Raw genomic sequence first — 12,753 nt, 5'->3', positions numbered from 1 at the left:
CTTTCATATGCCCAAGGAAGATGTGCGAGTCTTTATCTTGAATAGTTCCGATTTTGAGTTGAAAGCAAACTTCATATACCTCTCCCGCAGAGCGAAATTCATCCTAAGACTTCATGATGAGCATTGCATGATGCATTAGAGTTGAGTGAGTGAGCGAAACTGATTGAAGGAAAGTTTATTTTTGGTTTGAGATTCACCTAATGTGTTTGCCTATGAGAGCGAACTTCATGTGCTTGCCTCCAAAAGCGAACTTCATGTGCTGGCCTTCAGGAGCGAATTTCAAGTGTAAAGGCTATGAAACGAACTCTACTTCATGTACTCCTAATCGAGAGCGAATTTGCAAGATTGCTTATAAGACCACTACCTTGAGCCGATTTGATGTTTGGAAGGAGTGATTTTGAAGATGAAAGGCGAGATTTGAAAGTAACTTCATGAGCGAGTAAATTGGAGCGAACTTCATGAGCTAGCAAATTGGAGCGAACTTCAGGAAATGGAGTACATCAGCGAATTTCATAAATTGATGCATTTGAGCGAATTTCATAAATTGAGATAGATGAGCAAACTTCACCTTCAAGCCTAAACTTCATGACTTGAGGAACATGAGCGAACTTCATGAATTGGGGGACATGAGCGGACTTCTTCATGTTGGAAGTTGAGGAATGAAGGAAATTTGAGAGCAATTTACTTCATGTTCAAACACTCAAGAGTGAACTTCATGTTTGAAAGAACATGAGCGAACTTCATGTTTAAGGGTATATTAGCGAACTTCATAAACTCACCTACATGAGCGAACTTCATGATTGGAGGGATATGAAGGGATATGAGCGAATTTTCCTTAAGAGCTTTGTTTGGGTATGTGTATAAGTGTAAGGATTAAATCAATGAAACAACAAAAAGATTGAAGAGAAGTTCATTTGAAATTCATTTCATCTCCAAGGCCTCAAGAGCCTCAAGAACTTCATGTTGAACTTCACAGAATGGAGGAGATGAGCGAACTTAAAAAATGAATCTATATGAGTGAATTCCATGTTGAACTTCAGGAATTAGCTCATATGAGCGAACTTCAAAAAATGAAATTCAAGTGAGTGAACTTTACTCCATGTGTTCCTAGTTGAAGGTGAAGTTGCAAGATTGGTTACATGCCTACTACCTTAAATTGATTTGAAGTTTGGAAAGAGTCATTTTGAGTTAAGCTCATATTATGAAAGAAAATGGAGAGTAAGTTCAAAGACAAGGACAACTTTATGAACATCAAGGGTGGAGTAAACTTCAAGAGCCCCTTTCTGCGAGCGAAAACAACTTCAAGTGCCCCTTCATGAAGACGAATTCTCTTTATTTGCTCTTATTAAACCTGCAAACCACATGAAATCACTTAATTACATCAAACTAGGAGATTATATGGAAGACATATATATATATATATATATATATATCATGTGTATTTGATACTTGCTTGTTTGTTTTGCAAGAGATGAAGAAAGAAATAAGGAGATCACACAAGAGGCATTCACTTACACGAAGACATGATCTACAACATCAACAACATGAAGGGAGTCACAAGAGAAAGAATTCCAAAGAAGAGAAGCAGTGACGACATCAAGAATTCGTTCTAAGGCACACCAATACTTCAAAACCAAGATCTATACCTTACACTTCCGTGGTTGAAGCCTTCGAGAGGATAGTTTCAGAAGAGTTAATCAAAGTTAGAAGATCACCGTCATCATCGTTGAGGCTGGACAATGTTGAGTATCAAGAAATATTCCTTCATGATGATCTATCAAGCCTACAAAGTGCAAGTTAAAGGTGGAATCGTAGTCATCATCCCAGTCACTATCTCTACCAATCAAAGGAGCTCCACATCAGCATGTCTAGATGCGATGTACCTGACTCACTCATGATGGCACAAACTTCGAGACACCTACCTCTATTATCTATTGGTCATGCCAAAGTGTTGTAATTATTTCATTGGCCAGAACTGAGTTTGTTGTAACAAACCCTAATTAGGGTTTTCATTGTAAAATCTCAGCCATTGATCTCAAATTGATCTAAGCCATTCATTGTAATGAGCTCTCAATATAAAGCTCAAGCTCATTTTTAAAAAGGCTAATAGAAAATAGTTAGTAGCAGGAGGAGAATAGAATAGAAGATAGAATAGAAGCTAGAATAGAGTAGGAGGAGAAGAAATTGTTGTTGAAGACTTGTAAATGAGATACTCTTTTCATTGAAGTTATGGTGAAATGTATTATTTCAACAAGTCTCATGGTTTCTACTTCTCATTTTGTTTTCATGTTAATTAGATTAAATGGAGGAATTTGTTGAATGCATTTATGTGGAATCCGTTTAGTCCATACCACTAGCCTCTTGTTGATTGTAAGTGTGCCTTGTGTGGTCAACTTGAATACTATGCTTTTAACTTCAAATCGCTATACATCCATTGTTTATGCATTAACTTGAATGGTGAGTAGTGTTCGATGGTAATGATTTGAACATCTTTGAAATGTCCTTAGAAGATTGCACTGAGCTTGTGTCAAATTGTTCAAGTTGATGGTGAGACCTCGCCCAGTAGGATTCCAGCTAATCATTCAACTATCTTCTTACATTCTAGGTCTTAGAATAGACTCTCTCAACCCTTTCCTTTTGCCCTTTTTTTCAACTCAAGTTAGTTTAGGATAGAAAAGCATCACAAGATCGTAACATCAGATGATCAAGTTCCAGCAATACAAGCGTTCGACAATTCAACATAAGTCCCTTTGTGATACTAGCAATCACATCAACCAACTGTGCTTATCCACACGTCGTGACCTGACATACCAGAACCTTGGAGTTGTTTCAATTGATCCTTAAGCCAATCTTCAACATTTGAGAAGCTTTGGTCAAGAGAGGATAAGATACATTTGGGTATTTTATTCTGTGTTCGCATGTGCATAAAAAACACATCAACAGGTTGGCTTTCGTATTTGCTAATGTTTCCAAATAAATAAATAATAAATAAAATTATTAATAAATGTAATTATTGAATACTTTTAAATAACGACTCTTAGGCTGACTTTGTTATGCTTGGGCTGTTATTCTCCTGAGGCTGACCTTGGCAAGAATTGGTATTTATGTGGGTTGATATTGATAACTAAGGCATCAAAGAGTTTTTTAGTGTTCTGTGCATTAAATGAATGCAATAGCCATCTTAGATGCAAACTGGTTGGTGGGATGGAATCCCTACCAACTTTACTCATCAAAGCATTTCATTGAGCAAAGGCATAACTTCTTGGATGCCAACCTGGGATGCTACTAGTCGGCTACAGGCTAAGGTGATATCTACAACATATTGCGGCAAGCATTTTCTTGTTGCACGTCCAAGATGGCAATAAGGCAATAGGAGTCGAGGACGGATTGCGTTTTATCATTACAAATAAGAGGAGTCGGGCTCCATTGGAATGCATATGGAGGAGGTGTAAACTCAGCCTATTCAATGCAAGGGAACCATAGAGTGTTTAAGATGCACTAATATCTCATGTGGTTTTGTTTGAGCATGGGATCACGGACAGGTCAAATGTTTAGGGTGTCGAATTTGCCAAGACCTTAGGGCACCGTGGTCAACATTCCTATTACTGACTGTGCCTTAAAACACAAGCCTATAATTGGTGATTGATCAATCTCAATAGTAATCAGTGAAGCCCAACATAGGGAGAATGAACAATATTAACTCATGTGGCCCATCTTATATATAAATTTATGAGTTCCAAATTTTGTATGTCATTCTACTATAAACAATCAAATATATTCACTTGCAAGATAGTGTATGTGTGTCAAAAATGATTGCATGAATCTGATTATGTTTCAGTGAGTAAAATAGTCTGAAATTCTTGTTTTACTGAGTTGGTACATTAATCTGGAGATTAGTTTAGAGATTGCAATATTAGTTACTATGATAATTTGCACTGTTTCCTACCTGGTATATTTCAGTGGTATCAGAGCTTGGCATTCTACCAACCTGTGGATTGATGAGTTACAGAGATCCGAGATACCAGTAGCGAGAAAAGAATAAGGCCATTGATGATAGGGAAGAGGCAAATCCTCAAGAATGTATTAGGGAGACCAAAGAGTTCCAAATCAGCATGAGGGATACCATGATGGAGATGGTTCAACATTTAAGAGGAATGAACTGACAACTAATTACTAGAAGACCTATACAAAATGGAGTTGAAGGGAGTAGTTTTGGTGGTGAGAAAGCTTCAGCAAATATGAAAACTTTTATGGTTAAATTTCTAGAAAAAGTGGGAGCAACAAGCGGTGAGGAAGAGCAACTTGACTAGGAAGGTGAAATGACAAGGATCCATGATGAAGACAATGCTCTAAGCATTTCCATACACAAAGTTGTAACCTTCACATAATTCTATGAGATGAAGACAAGGAGTGGGCATAGGAGGAGAAGGTATGAAGAGAGGAAATACATTCAACACCGTTTGGGAAAAATCTTTATTCCAACATTTGCTGGATTCGTTAGCTCCTTAGCAAGGGCTTGGTTGCAAAAATTGGACACATATTTTTCCTTGAATCCAATGTTTGAAGAAGAGGCTATCAAATTTGTCACCTTGCATCTTGAAGGAGTGGTTCAAGAATGGTCGTATCATGGCATGGACTTCAACCAAAGATTGATAGAAAGGTTTGATAAGAGGGATCCAAAAACTCATTTTAGGGAGTTAGCACAGTTGAAGCAAGAGGGTAAGGTGGAAAACTATGTAGCAGAATTTTAGAGGCGTGCAATGATGATTTCCGATGTGTTGGAGAGAAGGCTTATAGTCTTCTTCGTTGACGAGCTAGCCGAAACCATTAAAGGTTTAGTAAGGGCATTTAATCCGAGCTCATTGCAAGAAGCTATCAAGAGAGCTCTAAATTTTGAAGATTCAGTGACCAAGGACAGATTTAATTCCAAGCCTATTTTGTCAAAGAAACCTTTTTCAGAAGAGTATGGTACCTCCCAAAGACTTACCTCCTAAGCCAAACCAAGTGGAGGTGTCTAAGAATGAATTGTGAAGGAAAGAGCTATGCTTCACATGCAGAGAACTATGGCAATTGGGGCATAGGTGTTTGGGGAAGGGACAGATACACTATATCGAGGTAGTCTTCAATGAGGGCACACATGATGCAACGTGGGAAGGTGTGAAAATTGTTGGGCATCCAAATCTAAAGTTGCTTGAGGACAAGCAACATTTGGGACTAGTGAATTGTGATGTTCCTGATTAGGAGCTAGGCCGACTTTCTTATTTGCTAATGCTTTTTAATAAATAAATAAAGTATTAAATAAATAATAAAATTATTAATAAATCTAATCATTAAATAATCCTAAATAACGGCTCTTAGGCCGACTTTGTTATGCTTAGGCCAACTTTGTTATGCTTGGGCAGTTATTCTCTTGAGGCCGACCTTGGCAAGAATGGGTATTCATATGGGTTGATATTGATAGCTAAGGCATCGAAGAGTTTTTTATTGTTTTGTGCATTAAACGAATGCAACAACCATCTTAGATGCAAACCAGTTGGTGGGATGGAATCCTTACCAACCTTACTAATTGAAGCATTTCATTGAGTGAAGGCATACCTTCCTAGACGCCAAATTGGGAGGCTACTAGTTGGCTATAGAATAAGGCAATATCTACAATACATTGCAGCAAGCACATTCTTGCTGCACGTCCAAGACAACAACAAGCCAATAGGAGTTGAGGATGGACTGAGTTTTATCATTGCGGATAAGAGGAGTCGGGCTCCATTGGAAGGCATATGGAGGAGGTGTGAACTCAAGCCTATTCAATACGAGGGAACCATATGGAGTTTTAAGGCACACTAATATCTCAAATGGTTCTGTTTGAGCATGGGATTAGGGATGGGCCAGATGTCTAGGGTGTCGACTTTGTCAAGTCCTTAGTGCACCGTGGTCCACATTCTTGTTACTGCTTGTGCCTTAAAACACAAGCTTATAATTGGTGATTGATCTATCTCAATAGTGATAGCGAAGCCCAGAACAGTTTGAACAAACAATATGAATTCATGTGGCTCATATATATATATATATATTTGCTTGCAAGGTTGTGTATGTGTGTCAAAAATGATTGCATGAATCTGATTATGTTTTGGTAGGCAAAATAGTCTGAGATTCTTGTTTTACTGAGTTGGTACATTAATTTTGAGATTAGTTAAGAGATTGCAATATTAGTTACTGTGAGATTTTGCACTATTTCCTACCTAGTGTATTTCATTAGAAGGCTTGGAGAAATCAGGCATGGCCAAAACAGGATATGTGCTCATAATTTGCTTGAACTGATCAAAAGTTTTTGGCACTGCATCAGAGCATACAAATGCTCCTGTTTTGGTAAGATGAGTGAGTGGGGCAGCCAATTGTGAAAGCCTTTCATAAATTTCTATAAAAGCCACAAAGACCAAAGAAACCCTTCAACTAAGTGAGATTTGTAGGTGAAGGCCAATCAAAATTGCCTTGATCTTTTCTTGGTTATCACTTACATGAGCTGATCACATGACCATATTATAAGAGTTGGAATATTCCTAATTCGCGCTTGGACTCCTTAGCAAACAAAGATTCAGCCTCAAGGATACCCAAAATTTTCATCCAAATGCCTCAAGCACCTCCCAAGTTTTATTGAAAATTAGGATATCATCAAAAATATGAAGACAAACTTTCTGAAAGCTGATTATTAAACACCTAATTCATACAAGACTAAAATGTTGCAAGAGCATTTGTTAGGTCAAATGGCATAACCAGAAACTCATTATGCCCAAAGTGGCATCTAAATGGAGTCTTCTCAATGTCCTCATGAGCCAGATCTGATGATCCAGATCTGAATAAGTGGATGTGCCTCAGTAATTCTCATTGAATAAGTGACCGTTACTTCTTTTAGAATTGTATATGCATCTCACTGAATAAGTGGTTTTGGCTGGCTTGCCACTTGATGCTTCCCTTTCAGTTATTGCTTTTTAGTTAATTGTAATCCTGAACATCGTATGCTCTCACCTTGCCCACTCTGGGATTTGGGTTATCGGAAAGTGGAAAGGAAGTTTTAATGCATCTCCTTTTCAGTTGAAGCTAATAATTTAAAAAACTAAAAATTAGGCGTGTATATTACATTTATGGGAAAAGTAATAAACCGAAGATTGAAGTGGGAATCACATTTTTCAGTTAGCCTACTTTATGACAATGCTTCACAAGATTGGAATCTAAAACATTGCTTCTAGTTTCATTCATTATGGCCACCACTTAAAACTTAAAAGTGAAGACGTCTTTGATGACATTGGTTTTGAGCCTTAGATACCTCTTCCTTATTTAGACTCCTGGATGTACAGCTGTGATCTTACTTTCCACCCACAAGAAAGTAATTGTATGTACCATGTGAAAAGGATTGACCATGTTGGCCATTTTGGTACAATGATACTCCTTTTTCTCATGATCGGTTTACCCAGTACCATTGGTAAGATTCGATCTTACCTCTTCTTTAGGTCAATAAATTCTTACAAGCACGTGTGAAAACGTGTTGGGTATCGATGGTTTTAGACTCTTTAAATCTAGGAAGAGTCTAGAAGTTTAAAGAGATCTACAGTTGTTAGGATATGCTCTTCTCGTGTGTTTTGATGTGATCTAGAGAACTGGAAATAATATTGTTTTTATGTTTTTGTTGTACTTTTGTTTTAAGTAATATCAGATGTTGTAACCATGGTTTTAAGACTTGTGGACTCGCCATGGACTCGCGAGTCCATGGGAGCCACGAGTCAACTCGCCAAGGACTTGCAAGGCGAGTCCATATGAAAGACTCGTGAGTCTTTTGCTCGGACTCGCACGGGTCTTTTGCTCGGACTCACGTAGCCCAGAAAACATGCCGTTTAACCAATAAAACTCAGCTTTTTTTTTTTCCCCTCATTTGGCATTTTTGCTTGGTTATAACAGGTTTGTAGGGTTTGAAGGAGGAGAGGAAAGAATATAAAATCAAATAGAAAGTGAAATAATCTTTAATAGTTGTATCTATATTTGAACCCATATCCATGTCCTTGCAACCTTGTAAAATAAACTTTTTCTTTGTGTTAAAGTGTGTGCCAGCCTTTTGACCAATGTGATCCAAAAAGATGCACACATAATATTATTTAGCACGATTGTGAACCACCTCATAAAACATTGTAAAGATTGTAAATAGCATGTTATGCCCCCTATTTATACATTGTCAATTCCCAAGAGCAACATCTACGTTACTACCTTTTATCACTATTAATTGAGCATAACTAACTAACTCTTTGTAATATAACTTATGATGCCATTAAAAACCATGCCTAAACCCAAACCAATCTGACCCTATTCCCAGAAGAGGGCTTGGCTGCCTAGGGCGCTTGACACCACCTCCTTAATGTAGCCCAGATTACCGGAACTCAGTCCATTCACCCTTGGGGCCTGCAGCCCAGATTTTAGGAGGAGTCCTTTCACTCTTGGGGTTTTCTATTGAAGTGGTTTTACTCTGCCCTTCCCTAGCAGCACCCATCTCCCTCGGGGAATAGAAGGATTAGAATAGATTTATGACTTGGGACAAAGTTATGGCAATATCACTTTGTACTATCGATGTATATTATGACTGTCATACATATTGTAGTCTATATTAATTTTACTATTAAATTCTGCATAAGAATATTATCAGGCTGCATATGTTAAGCATACATATTAAGCACATCCCCATGCATACCATCAAGAACAAGGATGTTACTGCCTGTAACTTAATAATAGTTCTGATCTGATCTTATCAATGGTGATGTCCTTTCAATGTGAGGGAGAGGTCACACCTCTTCCTCATGTATACCCTTTGGCAAGAGACACACCCTTTCACCATCAGCCCCTTTTGAAAGAGTGCAATTCTTCATTATTTCTGCCCTTTGAAAGGGACACAATCTTTCATAATCAAATCTGCACTTCTTATTTAAATCAGATCTGCACTTCTGATTTTCAAATTTTCCTCCTCTCAAATGAGGTTCTCTTCTCCCTTTTATATCTCATTGTTGAGGGAGTCACAAATTTTCCTTCCATGTCTTTTGACCATTCATTAATTTAATAAAATTTAATTAATTATATTTAATTATATTCTTTTATATTTTAATTTAATTTTTTTAATTTTATTCTTTATTATTATCATTATATTTCAAAGTAGGGACATTACAGTCCGCCCCTCCCAAATTTGCTTGTCCTCAAGCAATGTTGATTTTAATTTTCTCAAACTAAGTCATCTACCAATATGAATAAAAAACACGGAGCATACACATGAAAAACATGAAGCATACACATGAAAAACATGAAGCATACACATGGATATTTGCAAACATGAAGCATACATGTAAATACACGTATTGTTAGATTTTTTTCTTATTAACTAGAATGATTCATTGATTCATCTTTACCCTGCAGGATGGCAGGATCATAGTTCTGATACCATTTGTAATGTCCCCTATTTATACATTGTCAATTCCCAAGAGCAACATCTATGTAAATAGGGGACTTGAAACTTGAATATTATCTTTTTTGCAAATTATGAATATGATATTACATTTATGATTTACGATATATCAATAACAGAATATTTATTGGCATTGGCAATTATGGATTTATGATTTATGATTTATCTGTTATCATTTATGTATCATTGTATGGGAAAGTTACATTGTATGTTTGAACTGTGAACACATATAATTTTGATGTTTGAAGTTTGAACATATATATATATATATATATATATATATATATATATATACGGACGAACCCGTACCCGTACCAAAATTTTATTTTTTTTGCCGAATCCATGAATCCGTACCTGAATCCGAACCTGAATCCGAACCGGAACCGGTAACTTAGAATAACAACTCCACTGCAGTTAGCTCTGTGAATATTCAGAAATAGAATAAAAAATAATCATATGATGGATTTATTTTGCTTTTTTCTCTTATTCAATCAAGATCATGTTTATTCACTTGGATTTTGGACATGTGTAGGATATTCATAGTCAGGGTGATTTTAACCCAATTATTTTTTAAGTCTTGCTATCTTGTTGAATCTGGTAATACCATGTTATATGGACTTCACAGTTGGAACTTAGGATAAACTTCGGGTCAGAAGTCTTCCAAAATGATTTACCTGAACTATGGTTAAAAAGTGACGTAAATGGGATTGACCCAATCGCTAGGGCCTGGTAGAGTCATAGAACTTGTAAAAAGGAAGAATTATTTGGAGTCATTGATCTATGTAAAACTCTTCATTGGCATTCATACACTTCTTTTATTAACAGTTTAGTTTCTGAAATGACTTATCTACACTACTGTTGTTCTTGCATTACAAAAAGTGACTTTAAAATGGATTAGCCCAGCTGCTCTGTCTAAGTTTCAAGTTATAGAACTTATAAATGAGTCATTTCGGGTAATTGATCCGTGTTAAATTGTTTATTAACATTCATTCTCTTATGATTTTAACAGTCTAGTTTCTGAAACCATACCTCAACATCAAGATTATCCCACATATGCTGCCAAGGAGAAGGTGAATTACAAGGAGGTAATCAATTTTTTCCATCAACATATATAAACAGCTTTTACAAAATATTGTTTTTAAAACATCCTTTTTGCTTTTTTAAATAGAGACTACAAGAAATTGTGGATGAATTGGAGGCACTAAAACCAACAGTACAAAGACAAGTTGGTGAACTGAATAAGAGAGATGCAAGTCAGAACAATAGTCAAGGGTATGATAATGAATATAATATTTCTGCAAATGACAAATGTGGCTCTTGGGAGTTGCCTAACCCCAAAAGTCAAGTTTATCCAAGATATCATAATGAAAAGGTATAAAAGTCAAACAAATACTTTTTAATGCTTTGGGTATTTATATTCTGAAAGGACAATCACAATTAATATTACTTCATTTTTTGCTGCTGTTTTTTAATCAGCAATAACACAAATAAACATTTTAAACTTGTTCAATAGGATTGTGGAAGCACTGGAAACATATGTATGCCACAAAATGCTTGGGGAGATGACAACAAAAGCTGGCGGTTGAGTTCTAATCAGATGGAAGTGCAGATGAACAAATTGTCAGTTCTAACGTTTTTAATAAAAGTTACAGTTGCAGGTTGAATGCATGCAACAGCTTAGGAGGGAGTTGTGCTCTGGTGTATATATTTATAATCAGTTAGAAGAGTAGCTGAGTAAAATTCTCAATACTACTGTTTATTGCTATAATGTAGCTTGATTGCATGGCATAGCTAAGGATTTTCTCTTTGATATATTTTTCTTGTTTAGAAATAATTATCTGTTTGTTTGCATAAAAAGTATAAATTAAATTAATAGGCAAGTGAACATAAACTAGGGCTTCTGGCCAGATTGTATGGAGAGAGTAATTTGTTTTCCTTTTCATCTATGAACTGTTGAATGAGCCTAGAGAAAGAAGAACCAATGCATTTTTATCATTGTAAAAGACTATGGTGTAAACTTTAAAAGTTTATACTCTGAACAGAAAAAAAATTCATCACTCGGTTGTAATGCTGTCTGAAAAGGAACATTTAGATTTTTAGCTAGTCCCTGTTAAAAACTTAAAAGCGTCTACCATAAAGCGTATCCGACCTTAGCTGATTTTGAACAAGATGCTTTCTCAACCATTAATGTTTAAATTGCTGTTGCCTTGAGCAACAGTAGATATAATTATCAAAGTATAAATCATATCCACATTAGGTTCTGCTAAATGATCCATGAATATTGAATGATGAGGAGACACATCCACATCACACTTTAATTAAACTTCACTCCATCTAGTGTCATCTTTGTGATTGCATGTTATACATGCAATATTAGTGGTTACAAGCCAATCATATACCTAACAAAAAATTCTGAAGTCACAAAATTACTTAACACGGGCATATTTTCTATCAACAAACAACTATTGACAATTTGTTTAAGATAGTGATATGGCAGTGCAACTTAAGGCTCTTTGACATTGTTGAAACTTGAAACCATTTGCTTGACAGTGCATAATAGGATATGCAACATCACCACAACACTTATTACTAGATGCATAATCAAACACTTATTTTAGTGAGAGTAATTTTGCTGTTCCCCTAAAAGACCTTTTTATCAACATATTGAAGATTTCGATTGTTAATGTCTTGCAATCTGTTCCATATATTGATGTTTATGTTTGAAGGTAAAAGAAAAGATTCAGTAGCAGATGTTAACATTGATTTTTTTAAGTGTAGTGGCTTCACCAAAGAGGCTAACATTGCGCTTTGTCTAAGCATAATGGTTTCAGCAGCAGATTGTACCTTATTTTTTCAAGAACTAAATTTTTATCATATCTGAATCTGCCTGCACCAATGGTGCTGGTTTTACAGGTATATCCATGTTCCTAAACCTAGAGAGGAAACTCTATCAAGGCACTCATTCCTAAGATCGAGTTGTCATCAAGGAAAATGGGAACCCTCAGATTCTGATAAATGGGTATGTAATCTGAAAAACTTGAAAGTGTTAAATGATTCTTAAACAAAAAGTTACTTCAATATTTTCAAGTGTACATAAAGCATGTGAAATCAAAACATTGTTACTCTTGATTAAATGAAATTTCTCTTTCTTTAGATCCAACAATCTTAATTCCTCCAGTGCTTTTTAATCGCTTGTTTTTATCCTAATTGAATTATTTTGAATTGATAAATAGACATGTCTATATTGGATCACTTTTGCTTTG

General features: G+C 35.9%; 1 protein-coding gene across 2 annotated transcripts in view; it reads left to right on the top strand.

Annotated features, from left to right (window-relative positions):
• LOC131032471 (AMSH-like ubiquitin thioesterase 1) overlaps window positions 1-12,753 on the top strand; it is a 75,704-nt gene that overhangs the window by 17,178 nt on the left and 45,773 nt on the right. The window contains exons 3-6 of one of the 2 annotated variants that reach the window (XM_057963449.2): window positions 10,500-10,560; window positions 10,659-10,862; window positions 11,004-11,110; window positions 12,404-12,509. In XM_057963449.2, coding sequence (XP_057819432.1) covers window positions 10,500-10,560; window positions 10,659-10,862; window positions 11,004-11,110; window positions 12,404-12,509 — 478 coding nt within the window. Of the gene's footprint in view, window positions 1-10,499; window positions 10,576-10,658; window positions 10,863-11,003; window positions 11,111-12,403; window positions 12,510-12,753 lie in introns of both variants that reach the window. The other variant, XM_057963448.2, reaches the window with a different exon arrangement.

Source organism: Cryptomeria japonica, chromosome 3 (assembly GCF_030272615.1).
Source record: "Cryptomeria japonica chromosome 3, Sugi_1.0, whole genome shotgun sequence".
Lineage (NCBI taxonomy): Eukaryota > Viridiplantae > Streptophyta > Pinopsida > Cupressales > Cupressaceae > Cryptomeria > Cryptomeria japonica.
This window is presented reverse-complemented; position numbering and strand designations above follow the sequence as displayed.